General features: G+C 34.9%; 1 protein-coding gene across 4 annotated transcripts in view; it reads left to right on the top strand.

Annotated features, from left to right (window-relative positions):
• The window catches only part of LOC106177724 (pyruvate dehydrogenase phosphatase regulatory subunit, mitochondrial), a 28,107-nt gene extending 2,702 nt beyond the window's left edge, over positions 1-25,405 (top strand). For 2 of the 4 annotated variants that reach the window (XM_013560581.2, XM_013560582.2), the window contains exons 3-18: positions 428-509; positions 1,086-1,167; positions 3,975-4,056; positions 4,274-4,401; positions 4,891-5,002; positions 5,267-5,419; positions 5,953-6,077; positions 6,542-6,734; positions 6,897-7,052; positions 12,854-12,904; positions 19,606-19,745; positions 20,119-20,267; positions 20,686-20,893; positions 21,260-21,349; positions 22,063-22,242; positions 22,571-25,405. In XM_013560581.2, coding sequence (XP_013416035.1) covers positions 428-509; positions 1,086-1,167; positions 3,975-4,056; positions 4,274-4,401; positions 4,891-5,002; positions 5,267-5,419; positions 5,953-6,077; positions 6,542-6,734; positions 6,897-7,052; positions 12,854-12,904; positions 19,606-19,745; positions 20,119-20,267; positions 20,686-20,893; positions 21,260-21,349; positions 22,063-22,242; positions 22,571-22,978 — 2,339 coding nt within the window. In that variant the 3' untranslated portion in view covers positions 22,979-25,405. Of the gene's footprint in view, positions 1-427; positions 510-1,085; positions 1,168-3,974; positions 4,057-4,273; positions 4,402-4,890; positions 5,003-5,266; positions 5,420-5,952; positions 6,078-6,541; positions 6,735-6,896; positions 7,053-12,853; positions 12,905-18,141; positions 18,175-19,605; positions 19,746-20,118; positions 20,268-20,685; positions 20,894-21,259; positions 21,350-22,062; positions 22,243-22,570 lie in introns of all 4 variants that reach the window. The other 2 variants (XM_013560583.2, XM_013560584.2) reach the window with 2 other exon arrangements.
• The last annotated feature ends 172 nt before the right edge of the window (positions 25,406-25,577 follow it).

The raw sequence follows: 25,577 nt of genomic DNA, 5'->3' as shown, positions 1-25,577 counted from the left end.
ATTTGTTCAGGAAACTGAGTTTTCAGGTTTGCTGAGATAATTTTTTGAACTGTTTTTCTCGTTAATACTTACATCCCAGATGATGTTTACTAGCACTTATAATTAACCCAACACTTATTTTATCAAAATTAAGTCACAATTTCTGTGCTTATTACAGTAAATGATTAATATGAAATATACAATACATTACAGCATTATGGCAGTAAGATTTATCTTGGTATATAACTCGGCCTAAAAAATTTGACATGTAAACATTTCTGTTTTAGATGAGCATGAAGTTCAATACTCTACATTGTTTCCTGTTGTTTTGGTGTTTAATAAAAAAAACAGCTGACAAAAAAAAAAATATCTAAACAGCAGTAAATGTTCAAATGTTGATGTCCTGAACTCCCTGTCGTTTTTGACCAAGTTGACAATGTTTTCATAGGCTTCAAACCCTGTGGCAGCATCAGCATAGCTAGAACACACGACAGAATGGTGGCCATGAAGAGGAACGCTGCTGTTGCCAAGTAAGATAATTAATACATACTGTTCTAGATGTGGTGTTATAGTATCATGTATGTCCGTATTGCCCTAGATTGATATACAACAACAAGTCGCCAAAAAGCTATTTTTAATTTTTTCCCCCTCTCCAACATTCTCTCATGATCTTCACTAATACAATTGTGCCTGGTGAACATTTCACCACAACAACAGTACACTACACATGGGTGCCAGATGCCGCATATATTTAAATTTGTGTACATAGTAGTCTGCAGCACAGTTGAGTAAGTTGCAACCACTTTTATGAGCTCTCTGGGCTTTCATTTCGAAATTATTAAGTGTCTTGCAGGGATGGATGGAGGATGTCCTCTGGGTCTTCCAAATTTGAAGGTTTACATTGACATGCATCTAATTTTTTCTGTCAGAAGATGGTCAGAAATGGGGTATGGATCAACAAAGATAATTTGGAAGACTCGGAAAATATCTCTGGATCTACCCTTCTTGAGTGATTAATATCTGATATTTATGTGCACATGTGATTCATTTCATAAGTGGATTGATTGATATATGCATGTATTTGAATTGCGTTCTGTATTTTGTAGAACAATTGGACTTGAGTGCCATGAAATAACCCCAAAGGAGGCCCTTGACCTTGCCCCTTTGTTGAGGACAGATGATATTGAGGTAGATATAAGATGTTTCAGTCTGCAGTCTTTGTCATGGATACCAGAAAGATGAAGCAGAGCCAGTGAATTTTTGTTAACTTGTTTTTGGGCCACTATTTCTGTTTTGACCCTGCATATTTCTTAGGCTCATTCCCAATAGAAATATAATTGTACAAAGATTGATCCAACTCTGAAGAGAATCTCACTGAATGTAATCAAGTTAACAGACTAACATACCTCCTCTCATTTCCAACGTACTCATATAATCACCAGCTTTTCTGCATTCTGTGTCTGGAAGAGATTTAATAATCTGTTACTAGTACACTCATTGCATTCAGAGATATTACCCGCGGAGTTGGATTGATCTATGTAGAATTATGGTGAAATTGGGAATAGGCCCTTACACCTTGGTGAGCTGATGGATCAATAGGTTTAAATTTTGACTGGAAATCTAACTGGCATGATTTTATACAGTATGTTAAAATTCTGTTATAAAAAGGAAAATTGGCCAGAGAAGAAAATGAAGTAGTCCTGTACACAAGTATTCAGACAAATGCTAGAGTCTTATTGAAGTTAAATCTGCATGCACACCTTGTATTGGATAGCCTGATCTATTGATACTCAGTACTGAATAAGTTACGAAGAAACAAGGATGCTTATTATATCTCAGGATTTAATTTGAAGATTTTTAGTGTTAGGTCTTTTTTATGTACAGACACAGATGTGTCTGTACATATTGCCATCACCTGCGTCTGTCGTCGCCGTCGCCGTCGCCGATCATGTCGCCGTCGCTGTCGCCGTCGCCGTGCACTTTCAGCGTTAACACCATAAGTGGAAGACAGTTTTACTTTTTGGCTTTATATTTACAGAGCTGACTAATATTCATAAAACGCAGGTTAAGTTCGAAAATCAGCATGATCGGGCCATTATTGTAGAATTTATGCTGTTTTTTCACTTTTTAGCATATATGCAACACTGTTAACACATTTCAAGGAAAACCGATAGGCCTGTTGTCATGAAACTCACAGGAGTAATCAGTCTTACTAAAACGCAGATCAAGTTCGAAAATCGGCATGATCGGGCCACTATTTTAGTAGTTATGCTGTTTTTTCACTTTTCAGCATATATGCAACACTGTTTACACATTTCAAGGAAAACCAATAGACCTGTTGTCATGAAACTCACAGGAGTAATCAATCTTACTAAAATGCAGGTCAAGTTCGAAAATCGGCATGATCGGGCCACCATTTTACTAGTTATGCTGTTTTTTACACTTTTCAGCATATATGCAACACTGTAAACACAATATAAGAAAAACAGATGGGCCAATTGTCATGAAAGTCACAGGAGTGGTCAATTTTACTAAAATGCAGGTTGAGTTTGTAAATCAGCATAATCGTGCCATTATTTTAGAAGGTATGCTGTTTTTTCACATTTCCTCAGATTCAATTTTTAGGCATGTTAACAGTCTCATTATTAAACTAATAAGATACGTGAAAGTGTTTGTTTGACATTTCCTGCATCTTTACAACATTGTTAGTTGATTTTGTAAAAATGATGGTAAACATGTTATCGTGTATTGTGTAATAAAGTTTCAAAAATGGAAATAAACTCATATCATTGCAGTTTGTCAGATTCAATCATTCACTATGTTCAGAATCTTAGAATGGAAGAAATTGGACATTTAACACTGCTCTATTGATACTTTTCTCATCTCATCAATTTTCTTAGTTGATCATATAAAAATGGCAGTAAACTGTTAATTTTGTTTTATGTTAAAAATTGTTAAAAATGGTGAAAAAAACATTTCAGAACAGTGCTGTCTTGTTTACATTTTGGCATTTTCAGGTTGTGACTTTGAAGTTCCATGGGCCTGAAGACCTTTGCTAGTCACATTTTCTGAATATCCATGATACTAATATTTTATTATTAAAAATTGATGGTCATTATGCTGTAAAACATTATGTAATATTGCATCAAAATTTGAAAAAAACCTATTTTGGGCACTGCTGCCATGATTACCTTTTAAGAAAAACCATGTCACTTACTGTTCTCAAACTTACAGGAAAGAAACATGGGACTAAAATACAGCTTCAGTAGGCAATGCAATCTGCCAGATAAACAGTTTTTTTGTGAAAATTTAATTTTTCACATATTGGCATTTTCAAGGTGTGACTTTGAAGTTCCACAGGCTTGAAGACCCAGGCTAGTCACATTTTCTGAAAATCCATGATACATATATTTTGTTATTAAAAATTGATTGTCATTATGCTGTTAACCATTATGTAATATTGCATCAGAATAGAAGAAAACACAATTTTGGGTGCTGCTGCCATGATGACCATTATGGGAAAACCATGTTACTTATGATTGCCAAACTTTCAAAAAAGAAATACAGGACTAAAATGCAGCCTGAGTTGGAAAAGCAGTCTAATTGACTTCTTTTTCTGGAAGTTTTACATTTTCAAAGTGTGAACTTGAACTCCCATGGGCCTGAAGCCTTATGCTTGTTTTACATTTTACTTACATTGGTATTACCTGTTGAGCATAATTAAAATTTGATGTTGAATTTGCAGTTTAACATAATGTACTTCTGCATCAGAATTGACAGTAGCCTATTTTGTTATTTCCTGCTTTTTGTCCGTACATTTGACAGCTTTGCTGCCTTGTTGCATCTTTATTTTCTGTTTTTTGTCTGTACATTTGACAGCTTTGCTGCCTTGTTCAACTCTGTATTTTAATGTGTAAAGTTTTGCTGATTTTGTAAAATTTTCGTAAATCTTTCGAAATTAAATGCTTAAATTTTCTTTACTTTCCCTTTATTAGTATGCCCAGTTCTTTCCAACTGACGGAGCAGCCAGTCCCAGTGACATTGTCAATACATTTGCCAGACTGGCCAAGCAGAAAGGTAGAAACCTCTTTAATCTTTATTTTTCTGCATCATGCCCAGATTTTATGAATACTTGTAAAGTTTATTTATTTATTTATCTGTTTATTGGTATCCACATGGGAATAACAGTTGCTCCATATTGTATATCAGTCAGAATCAGTCAGTCACTCAAAGTTATGTCAGCTCATTGCCAATTGGAAACATTTAGTGAAATGTTTTCATCTCCTCTGTACAGGCGTTAAGGTAATTGAGAAGTGCCAAGTTAACCAGGTACTTACAGATGAAAAACACAAGGAAGTGAGAGGAGTGGACACCAACCTGGGAACAATACGATGTGAATATTTTGTCAACTGTGCAGGGCAGGTGGGTATGAAAATATGAGAACAAACTCACATATCCAGCATATCCACTGGTAATTTTTTGTGAAACTAGTAATTATAGGTCTGTATTCAGCAGTTTGGAAGTTGGATTTTTTTTTGAAGGTAATTTTTTTTTCTCCTTTTATTGACCCATCTTGAGAAATTTTTTAGAACCTAGATCAAATTTTAATTCAGAGTGGACTTTTGCTGGTTCAAAGAAATACAAAATTCTCTTTCATTGTTTTAAGCTTTAGTCAACAAAACATTTTGATCTTGCCTATAAAAATGTTATTGATGTTCACGGCTGGGTGTGGACTGCAACTACATTTTCAGATGTGTTGAATGAATATACTAGTATTGCCTTTGGCCTTTGATACACAAATCATTGACACCTACTAACAAAATAAGTATAATACTGAGTATAAGTATGACAGGGAATCGGAATTACAGAGAATAGATAAACACTGAATAGATATAAATGCATTACTTCCAGTGGGGACGGGAACTTGGGAAGCGAAGTGAGCCCCGTGTTAGAGTACCTCTGCACTCATGTGAACACTATCACCTGGTTACTAAACCATTCGGTGTGGATCCTATGATGCCAGGTTAGTTGTAATATTGTTATAGAGAAATTTAAAATTGTTTTAACATTTTTGATAAAAGGTGCAGGTGCTTCGCTCGACATGACATCAGGGATCACGAATGTACTGCCATTGGTTGATCATTAATTCTGTGAAATTGGAAAAGTTTTTTGTTGTACTTGTTGCCAAGTTTTAAGCATTTGTCAGAAAATATATTATTGACTGACAGATTTGAGTATTTGATTCCAATGTTGAGTTTCTAATTTATTTTACTCTCTTATCTTCTAGTTATTCGTGACCCAGATGGTGCTGTCTATTTCCGTGAGTGGAGTGGAGGGATACTTGCTGGAGGGTTTGAGCCCACTGCCAAGGCCGTCTTCCACGAACACATCCCAGAAAAGTTTGAGTTCCAATTACTTCAGGAAGACTGGGATCACTTTCGTAAGCTGGAAAATGTTTTATGTCATAATTTAGAGCGTCATGCCATGGCGTCTTATATTATAGCTTGCCATTGAACAAAAAATGATATTTGCGCAGATATTTTCTGCTTATGAGCTGTATGTGATAGACTGGAAGGAAAGTAAGTAGGTTGCATTTACCACCAAAAATTAGTAATTTGGGTTTAACTTGTTTAAGATATCATTTGAGTTGCTGGAGAAATTGGTAGAAGTAGTTTGTAAACATTTCAGTGAATGTACACAGCTGTATTCTCTATTGCTGTGTATCTGGAAAATTTAACTCTTTTGCTGACAGTAGCTGTACACTACCCCTACTACCATGACCAGGTTTTGCCAAACATTCTGTCCCGTTTCTGTTTCCATATGGTAGAGCTCCTTTTTCACCAGATTCTTCACATAATTTGTAGCATCTGATGAAGATAGTTTCTGTTTCCATATAGTAGAGCTCCTTCTTCACCAGATTCTTCACATAATTTGTAACATCTGATAAAGACAGTGTCTGTTTCCATATTGTAGAGATCCTTCTTGACCAGATTCTTCACAGAATACCTGCCATGGAGTCAGCGGAGGTCCGACAGCTGACGAACGGTCCAGAAAGCTTCAGCCCAGATGGAAGAGCTATTGTGGGAGAATGTCCTGAGGTAAAGACATAATATTATACATTATAGTGATATTTTTTAGAGTCTAAAATCCAATTATTTTTAATACACTACAATATAAAATACAAGTTAAAGAAAAAGGGAAAAATTGATTAAACAATACTGTTATACAGATAGAAATATGGGGGAAGAAAGATATGGAGATGAAAGAGAGATTGGTGGGAGAGAGAGCCAGAGAGAGTGAGAGAGAGTGGCATGATAAGGATGTTGTGAGGAAAGAGATAATTAAGATACTGACATTTTTGTGAGAGGTGAAGAATGCAAATTAGTTACTATATATAACAATACAATTTTTTGCATGCTTACTTTCTCTCATTGCAGATTATAATATGATGTAACAGGCAGAATCTGAGCTGCTTCAGTGCACAATCAGCTGATTGCCTTGAAAGTTTACTAATAATCATCCAAATGTACCAGAATAATCAGATAAAAATCTATTCTTTTAGATAAGGAAGTACTTTGTAGCAGCAGGAATGAGCAGCTTGGGTATCGTCTCAGCAGGTGGAATTGGCCACGCCGTCGCAGAGTGGATCGTCAACGGAGAGCCCACTTGGGACCTGTGGGCTGTGGACGTCAAGAGATTTGTTGACCTTCACAACAACAAGAAGTTTTTGAGAGACAGGGTGAAGGAGGTGTTAGGTAGATCTCTTTAATTAAATGATAACCAATGCTTTCTTTTCTAGGCACAACATTCAGTATACCATACCCGAAATGTGATAACAGGTCATTCTAAAAGTTACATACCCCATCTCTGAATAATTGATTTTGACATTAAATGATAACTAATCCTTTCCCCTCTAGGGACAACATACAGCATACCGTATCCAGAGTGTGACTACAGGTCGTCCAGGAAGTTACGAACCTCACCTCTCTACCCCATACTACTGGAGCAGGGGGCAGTGTATGGATCCACCATGGGGTTTGAAAGACCTCTGTATTTTGAGGAACAAACCAGAGGTAAATTACAGTGATTATTATATTATATATTATAATGATTGTTACGAATTCCAATATGACACAGTCACTTGTCTAATAACAATGAATCTTTAAGAATTATTGGAATTTTCAGTATACTTACATCGGTAGTTTTTGATGCTCCATTGACCTGTATTTATCTAGGCTAGCTTTGATACCATTTGGTAAGAAAAAGTAGTGCTTTGCCACTTTGTCCAGTGAAATCATTGAATTATTATATCATTATTTTGATCATCGATCCCTTTGAAACCGATTCTATATTCATAAAATTTCTCCCATTTTGAACAGGTAATAGTTGTGAAGATGTATTTAGTTGGCTTTCTGTAAATTAATCACAAATTACTTGAGCATTTTAACTGTATTGTTGTTGATTCTTGGTTTGTAAAAGAGAATGATTTTACCAAACTAAAAATATTCTAACATGCTTTCATAGTAGAAAGTTCCTTTAGGTAGTTGTAATCAAAGATTTGGTATGTGAAAGTTGAACTGAATTTACTTACATTTGAAGGCAAACTCTGGGGAAAGGTTCTTACATTTTTGAGATGGGGACAAATGGGTCAAGTTGTAACATATGAATATAGTTCTATTTCGTTTCTATACAAATGAGGTCATACGAGATTCCCGTTTTATGCGAGAGCACATGCGCACTTGCGCATATCTTCACTTCCGGTTTCTTGTCGAGCGAGCACAGCACGTGAGGCCAGAGAGCGGCACAAAATTCAATGAATACTATGGCTGATAAGGTCGGAAATAGACCAAAAGTTACAAAATGCCGCAGGGCCACAAAAATCTTCCGACGGGAAGTCAAAAGAAGTGGTGACGCATCACATTTTCTAACACGGAATCAAACATTGACGCAGAATAACGTTAATGAGAGAAATGAAAATGGCGCGTCAACGAGTACCGATAATGCCACGACTGTGGTGGGAAAATCAGTGCAGCATTAGAATAAATAACTGGCTCACTGAAGAATATGAAACTTAATATTTAGAAGCAAATGGAGGATTTTAAAAAACAAAATCAGGTATGAATATCCTTCTCATGTTTATTAAGAAGAGTAAATGTCTGACGACACGTCTGTGTTTACTAGTAGTGAAGAGTAAATCTCTGACGACACGTCTGTGTTTACTAGTAGTGAAGAGCAAATCTCTGACGACACGTTAGTGTTTACAAGTAGTGAAGACCAAATCTCTGACGACACGTCTGTGTTTACTAGTAGTAGAAAATCTCTGATGACACATCAGTATTTACAAGTAGTGAAGTGCAGAATTCAGATCATCTTGTTGATATGGCAGACGCTGCCCATGAAGATGATACATGTACGATAAATGATAATAATGAAAATAAATTAGAGGAAGAATTTTACCAGGAAAATGATAAAAATTGACTCCTTCTAACTGTGAAGGTTTGAAACCAATAATAATAAATGAGGGAAAAATGGCCTAGCATCTGTCATGATGCTGAATCATAAGATTGAAGGTTTCACAGAGTGAACATTTATTTAAAAGGGTGATTCCTCCTTGACACTTGAAATAAACAAACTCATTAGTAAATGAGATTCATATACTAAAGAATCTGGAAGAAGATTTTGAAGAATTATTTTATGATGCTATGAATGCAATTCGAGCATTTAGTTGCACAAACTTTCAACTTTGTTCAAGAAGGGAAGATGTTTTAAGACCTCACATAGATAAACTATACATATACATTTATGTGAAAATTCCATCCCAGGTACCAATAGGTTTGGTGGGGATGAAATAGTAAAAAGAATCAGTTACATGAAAATAGAATGAATTATCAAGTGTCTAAGACACTGGTCCATCATATTCTGGGACTCCCAGAGGAAGCAGAGTTATCATGTGAGCTAGGGGAAGATATTTCCTTAGAGCAATGGATGTGCAAAAGAAATGGCACTAAAAGAGGTTAATTAGGACCTTTCACAGGCAATAGGATACAAAAAAAAAAAAAAAAAAAAAAAATCATTGGAAGTAGAAGTGTTGAAGGAAAATTTAAAGTATGCCTTCAACATAACATTGCTAGTAGAATATTCCAGTGGGAATTGTTAACTTCTGATGCTTGGGTGTTACAGACTGTTATAAGTCTAAGATTGACGTTTATGGATGATTACATCCAAAACAGACAACACCATTGAAAGAAATAAGATTCAAAGAATCTGAAGAAAATTTTGTTGATACAGAAGTTTCAACATGTTTACATAAGTTGTCATTGTTGAAACATAATGAAGAGGACAAATTTGTCAATACAATATATATACTAGGCCTAAAAGATGGCATAAGACAGATAATAATGTTTAACCTTTGAATAGGTTTATGAAGTACCATAAGTTTGAAATGGATACTTTGAAGACAGTTTAAATTTATATGTCATAAAGAGTTCATGGCATGCATAGATTCAGAAATGCATATCATATGCTAAGAATTTACAGAGCATCAGAAATTTCTCAGATTTGAGTGGAGAAATAAATCATACATTCTGCCCTTAAATGTGGCTATTCAGATGTTCTGGAGCATTTAAAACTTATGAAAGCCATTATGTGCAACATTAAAAAGGAAAGGAATATTATGATATCATACGTAGATGACATTTATATACAAAATGAATGTCTTTGGGCAGTGAAAGAAACTGTCAAGTTTTTCAAAACTTGTGGGGTTTTGATTCATGAAGAAAAGTCTGTATGATAATTAATCCCAACTCAAGAAATTGTATTTTGGGATTTGAAAATAAATTTTGAAAACATGACTGTGCAACTTGCCAACAAAAAGAAAGAAGTTCATAAAGAAAAGATTGATGTTTTTATAACAAGAGATGACGCATCTATTAGAGACACAGCAAAAATATTAGAAAAATGTCAATGTCATGTTTGCATGAGTCTGATATGGACAGTTGCATTATAGGAACTAGAGAGAGGAAAAATTAAAGCATTAAAAGAAAATAAAGATGATTATGAAGCTGTAATGGATTTTACAGATAAAGGAAGTAGACCTAGAATGGTGGTCTAGAAATATTTTTATATGCAACATGTAAGATTAATCATGGCAATGCACAGATTGAACTTCAATCGAATGCTACTCCTTTAGCATGGCTAGATGAATGTAGAAATATGAGAATTGGTGGATTCTTTACTGAAGAATTTTATTCTGTCATGATATTTTCAATGCATTTGAATTGCTTGTTATAAAATGTCGTTACATGCCTTAATTCAAAATATCGAAGCAAAGATACGATAATTCTACTGCAGTTGCATATATTACACGTGAGGTTTTGAAATCCTCATGATCAATTTGTGATGAAATAGTATCACAAATATAGAAAAAGAAAAAAAAAAAAAAAATCATTGTATTGAAAATGACATATGGCTTACTGCTAATTATTTGCCTGGAATAAAATGTAAAGGCATATAAGGAATCCAGAAATGTGAATATTACAACTGAATGGTCACTAAATATTATGTATTTAAAAAGTGACAGATATATTAGCTATGCCACATATAAATTTTATTAGATCTATCAAGATCAAATAGCAAATGAGGAATATTTGCTGCTTGGAAACCAGAACCTGGTACTGAATACGACAATGTTTTTGATATCTTAGGAGAATGTATTCCTCCTTTTCAGTCTGATGCTCAGGATAATCAAGAAGTTTTGGGAAAGATCAGGCAGATGCTTAAGTTGTGATACCTTTATGGTTGACGCAATTAATTTAAAGGAAATATTCACTAGAAGATATTCCTATTCTTTTTACTGCCAGCAACAACAGTATTAACATCTTTTCTCACCAGAAAGGGGTGACACACCCAATAGGAGACTGCATGAAATTTTTGGCATGCAAAGTATCAGGAAAACTGTTAAGTCAGATAGAATTACAGAGAAAGCTATTGAAATCATATTTAAAGCATGTGCAAAAAACCACTATTCAGTCTATATAAAAAAGTGGAGAATGTTTTCAAATAAAGTGAAGGTCATTTTGAATAGACCAACTACAGCAATGTGCTAGACTTTTAAGTACATCTCTATGAAGATGGCTCAAATAACAGTGCTATAGACACTGCTAGATGTGCATTATCAACAACTATTGGCATTGTTGCTTCGACGGTTGGGAGACATCCTTAGATTATATGGTTCTTGAAAGGAGTTTTTAACACTGACCCAGTGCACCCAGATATCAGAAAGTTTGACATGTATCAATTGATTAACATTACTTAAGAAAACTGTCACCAGTAAGACAGTTATCATTGAAAGATTTTTTTCAATGAAGTTTATCATCCTCATGTCTCTTACATCTGCACAAAAAGATTTTGTGCATTTATTGAAGTTCAGAGAGTTAGAACTTCACAAAAACTGTTTTATTTAAAATCAAAGAAACTTTGAAACAGTTCAAGACCAGGTGTTGGTACAACAACATTTACATTTTTATGGTACCCCCTAAATAGGGGATTGCATACATTGATATGTGTTAAAGAATATTTGAAAAGAACAAAACCATTAATAAATGGCAAAGGAAAAAAAAAAAAAAAAAATTATTAGTTATTGAAAGCCTTTTTTTCATCCGTTTCAAGAGATACAATATCCAGATGGATTCGGATGTTGATGCACCAAGCATGTGTATAAGAATCATTTAAGGCTCATTCAACCCAAGCTGCAGCAGTGTCAGCAGCATAATTTCCCGTATATGATATTTTTAAAAGCAGCTTGATGATTTTCAAGCAAAGCTTGCTAAGTACTACAATAAACCTGTTGAAGGGAAAGAATTTTCTAAAGCAGTTTGAATAATTGGAAAAGTTATGTAGTATTATATTTTGAGCTAAACTTGCTCTCGTGACCAGCAAGCTTTGAACTGTGAAGATATGCGCAAGTGCGCATGTGCTCTCGCATAAAACGGGAATCTCGTATGACCTCATTTGTATAGAAACGAAATAGAATTCAAAAATTAAATGAGATTTATTGAAATTTAATTGAAATTCTATGAAGTTTCTAATACAAATGAGAGGTCATACGCCCACCCACCTCCCCTTTTCCACAGCAAAAAAGGGGGAGGGGGGGGAATGCCTGGTTTACATAGAAACGTAAAACCACAATTATGGGTTGATATTTATAATGAACCTAAGATAACTTATGTTATCATGTAAAAAATCATAACCATATTTATGGGTTGATTTTTATAATACACCTTAGATAATTTTTATATTATCTGAGAAACATATAAGGAATTTATATTCCTTTTGTTGTATAGTGGTATTATAATTGCAACAAATTTCTGAGTTGCAATGCTGGTCACTCGAGATAGTGACTATTGTGCGCATGTGCTCTCGCAAAAACGGAAATCTCGTATGACCTCTCATTTGTATTAGAAACTTCATAGAATTTCAATTAAATTTCAATAAATCTCATTTAATTTTTGAATTCAAGTATACAGAGGTACTTTTACAGCAAATAGCTCACTTTTGATTTCTACCTTCACCACCAGCAGGGGGGGGGGGGGGGGCAGTGTTTTCAGTAGTTAACCTTTTACCATTTAAAATATAAGACTCTCATATGTAGTTGATATAAATAACTACAGGGCATTATTTATGCTGTATTATGTTTTAACTTGCAAGCAGAAATATGTTGTATCAGTATGAAGAATGAATATCTGTGAAGATGATACTGGCATTAAATGTACTCCTTTTTATCAATAATCCTTACCTATGTACTATAGCATGTTCATATTCATATATAAATGTATGTATATAAATTGTAAGTAGTTACATTTCTGCTTCTTTTTAGATAAAGAATACTTGCGCTACTCTTATGCCAGAACCCCGCCTTTAAAAACAAGTATACACAATTCTTTTAATCTTGTAGACTAGTGCTGAGTTCACATGAAAAATCTGTTTTCTGAAAATCTAAAAATATATTTGCTGTATCCTGTGATCATGATCTGTGCCCTGAATACCCAACGGCGTAATAACGGGCAGTGCGAGCCAGTTACTTCCAAAGCTGTAATTAATTCTTGGCCCTGCCAGTAATTACACCATGGTGTATTCAGGGCACAGACTGTGATCACAAGATAACGCAAAAAGATTTTTAGAAAATAGATTTTTCATGTGAACGCAGCCTAATGCTATGTCTTCAAGGCATGATGTGTTACTATTTGAGAAGTGTGTGATTTTGCATAATATTTTTATCCTGCTTCAATTTTATTGATGAAAAAAAGTGAAAAAAAATTTCGATAGATAGTTCTGCATCTATGATGTTTGTTCTCTTAGTTTTTACAAAATGCAAATAGAGCATTTTGCACGTGATGACAAAAGGTTAAAAAGTGTGCCATTATTAACATTGATGATATTTTTTCTGTTCTTTGAGGTGTCACTGAAGCAATTTGATGGTTGAAAAGTTTGTGTTGAAGTTGGTTTTTTTTGCAATAGTTTGTAATACCCACACTGCCCCATCAAACAGGGTTTTTATCTTGTGAGTGTTATATTTTCTAACATGATATTTTAGGGATTGAAATTTTCATCCCTTTGTGTGGATTATATCCTTTTCATGTGTAGAAGAGAGTTAAAGAAGTTGCTTGATTTTTTATGAAATGTGCCAAAACAGAAGAAATTCATTGGGATGTGTGTGCGCACACACATGTGTGTGTGTGTGTGTGTGTGTGTAGAGGGGGGGGTCTTCAGATTTTTAGCATCCTCTGTTCCCATTTCTGTATTTATGTTTCATTTCTCTTCAGTGGCATGGCTCTCTGTTTTTAACTCTTACTGACAGTCAATGACATGGCATTAAGAGGGTTTTTTTTCAGTACTTACTTTTATATCAGTGTATAAATAGATAAATCTCCACCAGATATTGCTTTGTAATTACATATTACATGTTAAGGCATATTGCAGTCTGTCATTTATTGACTACAAATCAGTGTATACTGATTGCAAAAATGTTCAAGACTAGGAGCAAAGAGCAATACCTTTTTGATATTTTGGGTCATTTATTTTATGGTTTGATATTCATCGATGATTATGTCCTGGGTATCTAAGGAAAGAACTCTTTAGAACTTAATTCCTTCAGATTTCCTTATTTGTGGGTAAATATCCCATTTTCATTCGTATGCATGAAACAAAATTGAATCTCATTTTAACCAGTTACACAAGTAACTGAAATCATGACTGTGTATTTGTGAACAAACAGAAGCTAGGATTATACATTGGTCATGACAGCTAGAGCTCAAGACTGTTGAAAGCTGTGAGGAGTATGTCTTAATATTAGTTATAACATGTCGTTAGATTTTGTTGTGTATATACTTGATATATTTATATACCCAGTATTACATAAAGGTGCCCTTTTTCATTTATATTCAGTTTTTTATTATACTTTCTCTACTTATTTAAGCATTGAAAAACATTAAATTATTTATTTCTGTGTTAAGCATTGAAAAGTATTGATTTTTTGTTAAGGCCAGACATTCACGTTAGGTCTTACAATGACGTCATGGTGCTGTAAGTGCGATATTCAATAACTGTGACCTACTTTACATTGAAGCTTTGTTGACTTTGATAAGAGAAAAACCCCAGTCTGATGATAGAGCACAGGGGCGGATTGAGGTTGTCTTCTGGAAGATGGTCAGATGTTCAAGTTTACCCTGGCGGGTATCTTATTTTTTTCTGTCGGAGGATGGTCAAAAAAGGAGGATGGATCAACAAAGATTATTTGGAAGACCATCAGAAAGTATCTCTAGATCCGCCCCTAGAACAGGTTGAATTAAAGAGAAAGCAGCTGTCAAGGTATCAAGCGCGTCACCATATGGGCTGATTTGTGAAGGAGGTTTATCCATGCTTGAGTGAACAAGGAATGTCAGCTGTAAGCGTTGTGGAAAAAACTGACGGGTCAGTCATTGTGGAATAACAGGGAAGAAAAGAACGAGGATTGCTGCTGTAAAGATCAAGTGTCAACTGGACTGGTTATATCTTGCAGAGGAATCGGTGACTAGACAAAATAGGAGATGGACTTGAACTTGGTAACATTGAACATATGGTGTCCCATCAGTCCCATGCTTCTATATCTTACTGTTGGACCTAAACAGAGGCTCTGGACCAAGATAGTGATTGCATCATAGAAGGATATGTCATAGTTAGTGTTGATATAAGTATGGAGTTGAAAGACAAAGATGTTGTTAAACATTAACTACATCAGATCACTTCTCAGTGGTAAATGTGACCATGTAGAAGAACAGACCTTATCATGAAGTAACAGTACATAAAGCTGTGCTGAAGAACAAACATATTAGTCTTGTGTTTTTACCCTAGCAGTTCTTTTTTTATTTAAACACAAAATGGCAGCCTCTGGCCAAAGCATAAAGGAGAACGAGGAAGTGAATCAAGGCTTGGACAGGTTTGGTTGGTCTAAGAAGCAGTTTGAGTTGAGCTACTTGGACATAGACTTACGGGAAATCCTTGACAACTCGTATACCAATGACCCAGATAAATACCGAGTGTTCAGTCTGGGAAGCTCTGGAGAGTCCTCCTCCTATGGTTTGAATGCTGATGCTATTCCTGTCCCCTCAGACAGTGATATCATGGTTTGTGAGTTAGAAAAATTGGTTATTTGTGAAAAGGATGACCTCCCACGTGCCAACCGTGCCTTGGAAGTTTATGAGTGGGACGGCCAAGGTATGCACGATGGATATGGCATGCTGCGCAAACTGAATTCCAAAAATGGTTACACGTCTAGTGGAGTAGCAGCAGATGCATTTTACCGAGAATATAAAATGCACATGTCCTTTTTTGGTCCTGAAAGACAAGGCCCGGCTGTTTCTTTGAATGTATCAGGGAACAGGAAAGACACCAGCATGGATTACGTCCTTGCCTATCCATTTGCCAGCTGGCCCCATTGTGTAAGAAAATGGTTCAGGCGTACAAGAAGATTTGGTTGGCCAAAGACTGTAGACATTGCCACCATTTTGAAAGATGGCTGCCATGTTGTTCCTGTTGGTCATAAGAACAGTATTGTACCTCGTCAAAGATACCAGTGGCGTATATCCACTGTAGTTGCTGAGAGAACATTAATTCGATCCTTTAATGATACCCAGCATAGAACATATTTCATTTTAAAATATATCAAGTCATTGATTGCGGCTGAAATAGGTGAAAGGTTTGAAAACCAAAATGTGCTGTGTTCGTACCACATGAAAACTGTAATGTTTTGGATGGTACACGAAACTCCCCCAGAACTTTGGCAAAGAGGGAGTCTGGTCAGATGTGTCAAAGAATGTCTGGCACGACTCCAATATTTTGTTGACGAGGGTTATTTACCTGTATACTTCGTGCCTGAGAACAATTTGTTGGACACTGCTACAGATGTTCAACTGAAATTGCTTTCATATGCAATAAAGAGTTATAGAGTTAATATCTCATTAGTTCTAATGATGATAAGCAGCTTGAAGGAAAGAAAAGATGGCACTGGGAATCTACAGTTTCGCCTCTGTGGCATTCAGTGCCTACCTTACTTAAAACCAGATGATATTCAGACGGAGGACCCTTTAACCATGGCTGTGTCTTTTAAACGCATTAAGAAGATTTGTTTGAGCACCAAAAACAAAACTGTTGGAAGGCTTGTGTTCAGATTGATTCAAATGTTCTGTTTTCAGTCTCTTGGTTGTATGTACCAAGAGTTGGCAATATCACAGGGAAATGACTCCTACTTTAGACAAGCTGAAACATTTTTACTCTCAGCTGTCAATTTGGACAAAGTTGGTAGTAGACTGAAAGTTGCAAATTTATATTATTCCAGAGGCAAATCAGCCAAAGCTGTAGGAAAATTGGAAGAAGCTGCCATGTATTTTGAAAAAGCCAAAAAATACATTCAGTTTGCTCTTGACCATGAAAATATGAAATTTCACATTACAGCTTGCATTTGTGACAAAACAGCTACACTTGATAGTTACCCACAAGAACTAACGCATCTTCTAGAAAATGAATCTGGGATAACAGACCATGCAGATTTACTCTGTTGGGCAATGAAAACCAATTCCTTTGGTTGGGATTTATATTTCCCTGTGAAATTTTCACATTTGTCCTGTCTCCCAGAGGCAGTTCAGTATGTTCTTTATGCCGGTAATCCTGGGGGAAGCCCTGCCCTAGATTGCCTGACAGGAAGGCTGACACTGTTGCCACTTTACTCTCCGATCTTTGGTCTGTTCCTTGGTGTTATCTGCGCCCACGAAAGTGGCGAGGAGGCAGAAGTTGCAGCATACTTGCAGAAACTAGAGGATCTTTGTGAACGTATTTATCATAAGGACTGTTATAAGGGAATTGGATATTCTTTGCTGGGGCAGTGTCACATGATGATAGACAACCAATCGGAAGCATGCTCATGTTTTGTGAGATCGTACCAGGCCTGGCCTAGCTTGGAAAACTCTGCATTATGGCTGTTGGGGATGATGTGTATCAAAGATATTTCTTAGACAGTGCTTTTAGCAACTACAACTGTTTAAATTGTAGTCATTTTTTTTCTGAACTAGGGATCTAACATTTTAAGTTGATACTCTTTTGACAGAAATCAGCTGTACTGAGCCAGGAACATATGATTACAGATTACTTGGAGCTGAAGACTGAACAACGAGTATTCTTTATTTATCACAAACATTATAGATTGATTTCACAAGATGAACATTTCTACAAAATACAAAATAGGGGAATTCAGTCTCAGAAACTGTCATTGCTTAAGATCTGAAAGAAAGGCAATTAAACATATGAAGGTTTAAAAAGGTAAAATAAATGACTGCACATATAATGATATCATGAAATAATAATTATGTTTAACTTTTGTTTAATAAATATTGCCATCCACCTCCTCATGGTACATTTTTTTTTTTTTTTCAGTTCAAAACAGCTTGGAATAACAATTTGAAGTTCTGTTGATAGTAAATATGTATTTGTAAATATATTGCATAAATGCTGCTCATGAAAATTACCGGGAATCCATTTTATACTAGCCACCATGTACGTACAGGTTGTCAATCTCTTGTTGCACTCACTTATAATAAAAAAAGATAATATATTGGTGTAAATAAAACATTTCAGGGGCTTACAAAGGCTACAAATTTTTAAAACCAGGTACATATTGTACTGTTATCATATCTGTATACTGGGATCTCTTCGACACTGGTTTGGTTTGATCCTACTGGCTTAAAGAAATGGGTAAATATTTTCAAAAATATTATTTTTGATTTTGATATCTTATTTTACTTCAAGTCTTTTTTCCTTTACACAAATAAAACGAATGATTTGAGTCAGATGCCTTAAATTGATTAGGTCAAATTAAATTTGGCAAAGCAATAGTTGTAAACTCTTTTACACATTCAACTTTTTCTTTAACCAAAAATATTTAGGAAATAAGCCATTAGTGACAAAACGCCAGTCTAGGAAGAGCCTGTATATAGTGTGATGTGAGAGCAGTGGTGGAGGCAGCACAGTCATATACTAGTATATATATTGTCCTACACAGCAGTATTTAAAAGAATATATATTTATTTTCCATTTCTTAAATAGCCCCCTCTTTTTTGCTACTAATCCCTGTCTTGGTGAAGAAAACCAGTGGTATCTATGATAATTTATTAATTATGATAATTCAAATTATCAGTTAAAAGTTGGCGAATCCAAGAATTGGGGGATGGGAAGAAGGGAGATTATGGAAGTCAAGAAAGAGAGAAGGAAGGAATACTCTTACTAATATAAGCTTTTCTTAACTTATTAGCTGAAGCACATGATATGTTGCACATACAGAGATATGATCTCACCTGAAATACTTACAAGGTATTTGAAAAATAACTGGGCTATGAGTTAAAAATTCCATATATACGTTAACTATTGTGTCATAGTCTGATAGCTTTTTTAACCAAGGTTCAACTGTAAAGGTACATTATAAAATCCAAAGTGTGCAAATCCATTTGAATTTGAATGTTGTAGTGAGTTAACATAATATTATGTCTTTCAATTAAAAAGGTTTGGGGCTTTAAATATACCACTGTTACATTGTTGAGATTGTCTTAATGTGCCTTTACTATATGTATGGCATATGTAGAAAGTGTTGCTTTACTAACTTAGTGTATAACATCAGCATTTGTAGACAAAGTCAAAGGTTTCAAGTTCTGGAATGCTGTTGTGAAAGTCCTCTTGCATGTGACCAGTCTTTGGGTGAAGTTACACTGGGATATGGCTTAATTTAGCTTACTTGTACTCTCATTTAGCTAAAAAAAAAAAAAAAACAGCATCCAAAGAATATCCTGGAGTACACAAAAATCATTGTAAACAAATATATAAAATATATTTATTCATCATTAGATAATTATTATAATTTTTTTTTAAATTTCTACTAGAGATATATATTGAAAATTGTGTATGCATCACTAGTGCACTGCTTACTACAAGATGTATTTATTAGTAAATTAACCATTTTTTACAGATATCGTTTCTTTAACACATTCCAATCAACTTTTGAATATTGCCAAGAACAAATATTTTAAGTAACATAACATGACATTTCAGAAGAGTACACTGATAACACCATCCCCCGCCTTACCTTCTATCGGCCATCTTGGTTTGATGCAGTGGCGTCTGAGTACTGGGCATGCAAAGAAGGGGTGGGCCTGTTCGACATGTCCTACGTTACCAAGATAGAACTAAAGGTAAGTGTAGACTGCAACTAGCTGCCAAGCAATAGGGTGGCCAGGTTGTTTTGTAGTTATTACATGTAAGTCTTGTAATATGAATATAGGCCAAAATGATGCCAGGGCCTGGTCTGGCAAAGAATCTCAAATAACCTCAGCTCAGCCTTCTTATTCAGATATACAACTGCTGTTATTATAGGCCAGTCTGTTGTGAAATGTTCTTAATTCCAATATTGCATAGCTGATTTATATTGCCTGGTGTTAAAGTTTAGCATATTAATCAACAGTGACATATTTAAAGGTGCAATCAACACAATTTTTTATTTATTTATTTATTTATTTATTTATTTATTTATTTATTTATGTATTTATTTATTTATTTATTTTTCAGTCTGCAGGTACGGAAGTTGTGGACTTTCTCCAGAAGATGTGCTCCAATGACATAGACAAGCCAGTGGGTACGGTCATCCATACAGGGGTACACAACCACAAGGGAGGCTATGAGAATGACTGTAGTCTAGCCAGGGTAGCAGAAAATTGGTGAGGAACTGTGTATGGAAAGGGGTGGGGTGCTGATAGTGGTTCTGTGTATAATGGCGAATTTACTAAGTCAGACAGTTTTCCTTGGTGTCTAAATTAAAAGCTTGTATTAAATTAACACAATTTTTTCAATGATAGAAACTTAAGCTTTCCTATCTGTAAACTAAACGTCCATATCCTGAGTTTCAGACCCAATGTCAGTTTCTTAACATTTTAATTTCCATTTGTGCCCATGTTTAGCCTGCTAACTGGGGTCTGGCCTTCAGCTCAGTGCTTATGTTTAGCCTGCTAACTGGGATCTGGTTTTCAGCTCAGCGCTCATGTTTAGCCTGCTAACTGGGGTTGGCCTTCCGCTAAGTTCCTGTGTTTAGCCTGAGGTAATATGGCCATTTTATTTCATGTTTTTTCTCTTTTTCAGCTATATGATGATATCTCTATCAACCACTCAGACACGTGCCTACAATTGGTTGTCACAGCATTTGCCTGCTAATGGCTCAGTTATCCTCAGTGATGTCTCATCCATGTATACAACACTCAATGTGATTGGTCCAAAAGCCAAAGACTTCCTGCATGAGTTGGCAGAAATACCTCTCCACATAACAAAGTTCCCCTCCATGACTGTCAAGGTTTGTGGTTGGTTGCTAAAACTGGTTTTATCACGTGAATAACAGAGAGATCATTGAAAGAGTTATGATTGAAGAGCTGTGGTTTTTAAGCAAATTAAAGAAGAAATTTGAAAAACAATGAGTGAAGCATGAGATAATTGATGTCTTGGAAAAACGTAAAAAAATGCACTTGAATATATTATTTTCAAGGTTTATAATTTAAAATATCTCTCCTTTGAGATTTGCCAATTTTGGATTTCTCTACTGATATGTCAGGACAGTTCTGCAGGTTACTGTGATCAGTAAAAGTGTCTGTTATTCTATTCTGGCCTACCAATTGGTAAATATTTTGCCCAGTTCAGTGCTCTTTTTCCATTTTTCCTGCAGACGATGTACCTGGGCCATGCCAGTGGTATAAAAGCCATGCGTCTTACCCACACTGGAGATGACGGCTGGATGTTGTATATACCTTCAGAGGTAATGCGTTCAATTTTATGAAATAACGGGCACAGGAACTTGTATTTAAAATAGATATAAACAAAAAGGGGTTGGTTTTGATTAGTTTCGTTTTCTTTTGTTGTTTAAAAATGTGATTGCCCCCATTTACTCCTGCCCCCTAAATACTAAAAGGTAAAGAAGCTTTCTGTTTCATCTTTTTTCTGTTTTAATTGTAACAAAGAAGACACTGATTTATGTTATTTTATTTTGATTTAATAGAAGAGTTGTTTATGTCAGAAGAACACTTGAATACGTAGTCTTATGCTTTCAAACACTATGATTTTTGGTTTTCTCCCCACATTTTCATTTCAACAAAGAAGACATATTTTTAAGCCTGCATTTGTATTTGCTATGAAGGCTGTTAAATTGAATGATGGAAAAGCACATGGATACTTAGTGCTCATTCACAATGAGACCATCACTCTATGTAGATCAATCCAACTCTGTGTGGACTCTCACTGAATGCAATCAGATTTACAGATTAACATGCCTCCTCCTGGCATTGAGTTAAATATACAGAATAGCAATACACTGGAAACAAGAGGCAGCATGTTAATATGTTAAACTGATTGCATTATGCGAGAGTCCCTACAAAGTTGGATCAATCTATGCAGAACGATACTTTCAATGGGAATGAGCCCTTAGTCTGATATCAGTTTGGAAGACTGTGATATTTGATTTTCTCGCCACAGTATGCCCTCCATGTGTATGACACCCTGATCAGCTCGGGACATGACTATGGTCTGAAGAACGTGGGACTGATGGCACACAGGAGTCTGAGGATAGAGAAGTACCTGGCCTACTGGGGCATTGACCTGGACTCCAACTCTACACCTTTAGAATGTGGGAGAGATTTCAGAGTGAAAAAGAATGTAAGATGAAGATGCTGCCTGTTTTTCTCCTCCCTCTCTCTCTCTCTCTCTCACACACACACAAACACGCACACACACACATATGCATGTCGATCCTATTGGTTTACCTGTAGATAAATATCCAAATTATTGTTGTCTAACAGGTTAGAGAAATTTCACATTTTTTTTGTTTGCTTATGTTTCCAAAGCATTGCAATTTTGTAATGCATGTTTTTATTCCCTTTAAAAAGTCATATTCTGTAGATGGACTGTTTATTATTTCATCCCTTCACAGTTCATGACATTGTTATGTCAAAAAAAAAAAAAAAATCTTTATTACCCATTTTAGAAGCCATTTATAGGACAAGAAGCCCTGCTGAAGCAGAAAGAAGAGGGAATCAAGAAGAGATTTGTCCAACTCCTCGTTGAAGACCACGACAACCATAGTGACCCCTGGCCTTGGGGAGGAGAACCCATATATAGAAATGGGAAATTTGCCGGCATGACCACCTCGGCTGCTTATGGGTTCTCCCTCGAATCCCACATCTGCCTGGGCTATGTCCAGGATTTCACAGACAACACAGGGAACAGGAATATTATCAATGAGAACTGGGTGATGGACCCTAATGCTAAGTATGAGATCGATATAGCCGGCAGACGGTTCCCTGTGAAAGTGGGCATATCGGCTCCCAAGTCCCCTTACATGCCCACACAGCATAACCTGGATGATCATTACCCCATGTACGAGACACAATAAGGAGAGATTGTCCGTGTCTGGATTTTTTTTATAAAACTTACACACATCTTAAAATTTATCATGTTTTTCTTTTGAATTACTTTTGGAAAAATTATAAGTTACAATTTTAAAGCCTTTTGAATTTAATGTATGTGAAATTTTTAACTTAAAAAAAACCTTGCATCCTGAAAATAATTTTATAGAAAAATTCTATTTGTGTTTGTGATAAAAAAGTTGTAAGGTAGAATGCTATCAGCAAATGTATGTTAGGAGTTGCATTTCTTGTTGTATTGTTTCTGGTAAGTTTTATGAAAACTGTAGCCCCTGGGTCAGTTTCAATGAGTTCAGATAATGAGTAGGTGATAGATGAGGCAGTGTGTAGTAGAAGTTTTATCTAACCCTGTATGTAGCCATATATGGCCCTTTAACTCGTAAATAGCTTTAGGTGAAAACGGGCATAAAAATCATTCTATTATTGCTGCCTTATAAATGAAAATTGAATTTCAATGAAATATATGGGAAATACAGGGTATCAAACAAAAAAAAAAACATATTTGCTCAAAACTAAAATGACTGTCATGAGATCACCTAATGTTACCAAAGAAAACTGAAGGCCAGATGCTTTTAATAAAAATATAAAAATTAACTATGCAATAAAAGTGAACCAAATTTTCTCCCCTTTTTACGAGATTACCTTTCCACACATTTCTAAGGTACTTCCTAGTTAAAGCAGAATGTTGCAGATCTTCAAGGCTGCTGTATGGTAGAGTTTATAAGTGTCAAAGTGATGTTACAGAGGAAGATTTTATTATACTTAATATGGTGGCCAAAGGATGGTGCTGCAAGTTCTTTTATATTGTACTACAGGTGACTTGTTACCTGTGAAATAATTGTGTCACTTTCAATGTTTTAACTTTTTAGCTTTATTCTTTACAGTTGGCAGAACCTGCTCTGAGTTGTGAAAACTGCTCGTACGTATTGCCTTGGAGACATTCAGGTAGATCTATTAAGTGAACATTATGACTGTGTGGTAAATAATAGAAAGCAGCACTCAGTGGTATATTCAGATGCTTATACATTTTGCATTTTTTTTTTCTTTATTTGTTTCATGTTGTTATTGTTGTTATTATTGATAATGAGCTTTATGATTATTTGCATATGAGGTAATTGAATACTGACACACATTGCAATAAAAATTGGTTAAAAGTGTTGAAAAATGTTTGTTTGATATATAAAATAAAATTATTATTCAATACCAATATGTGTAATTAGTTATAGCAAATACGCTTTTCTACGAGTAACAGTAGGATTGTGTTAGTTGGGATTTATCAAATGTGCTCTAACAATCCACACACTATTAGGCAAACTAAATGAAAAAGTGATTATTAATTTAATTTCAAAACTAAATAATACTGTGAATGAACAGTGTAGGAAATGAATTATTTGGTATATATGTATGACTAATTGGCATCTACTAAATGACTTGTTTGAAGAACAAAAGAAAACTAATGATTGTTGTAAATAGTCATCAAAAATTTTTACAATAGAAATTGGTGGAAATTTTATTAGACTGCTTGCGACAATGAAGGTTGTACTCTAAAGCAAATCACTGTGTAAGTAGGTGACTAGATGAATGCCAAAATGCATATCATTGTAGTCGGAGTAAGGAAATGATTTTATCATACAAAGAGGGTCTTGTTCATGAATGCAAATCAGTTTTAATTAAAAGTAGACAAAATATCTACTAGGAGGCCTATCAGTTTCATGGCTTTACAATTATAGTAATGCAGAAAGGAACCCTTGAAAATTGTAAGTCATTTGAGTATTTACAGTGTTAGGAAGATAAAATCATTCAATACTCTACATGGATAAATATTAATTTAAAATCATAAAATAAATCTCTTTTGGATTGGAATTTCTGAATTCAATTTCATGCCATAAGTAACTTTTATATATGTATTCAAATTTTGAAAAAAAAAAATAATAAACTATATGTTTCTTTTCAGTCATGTTTATTTTGCAAAAAACTTTGAAGGTACAGGCTTTAAAAACACATAAAAACACAAAAAAGAGAAAAGGTAGTTCAAACAAAAATTATTTGGAAAAAAATCTGGTTTTCTCTTCCAATAAATTTCTCATACATAACAAGTACAGGATGTCCTTAAATCTAATCACATAAGCTAAATACATAATCATTTGAAAAAAAAATACTGAATATATAACTTATTTGAAATATCAATAAATAATATAATCAGTGTGATCCTCACAATTTTTAGTACCAGATTCAAGTATGTCCAGACATTAAGGACACTTCATACAGAAGGTTATCCTCTCCAAGTTACCCATTTACCTATATTTATATTATGTCTACTAATTATATAAGATATATCACATTTACTGCTATCTTGAAGTCTTAAAATTAGTTTCCTGAAGAATGAAAAAAAACAACACTTAATTAACTGTTCAGTGAGTGGGAATATGTATTAATTATACTTGCCTCCTCTGCACATTCTGACACCAACATCAAGTTCATTGCACAGACAGAATAATGTTTCCTATCATTTCCTGTAGCAAGTCCTATCAAAAGGCGTTTGCCGAATTAATTAAAAAACAATGTGAT

This window comes from Lingula anatina, chromosome 4 (genome assembly GCF_051362555.1).
Source record: "Lingula anatina isolate TDL-2025a chromosome 4, LinAna3.0, whole genome shotgun sequence".
In the NCBI taxonomy this organism is placed as follows: Eukaryota; Metazoa; Brachiopoda; class Lingulata; order Lingulida; family Lingulidae; genus Lingula; species Lingula anatina.
This window is presented reverse-complemented; position numbering and strand designations above follow the sequence as displayed.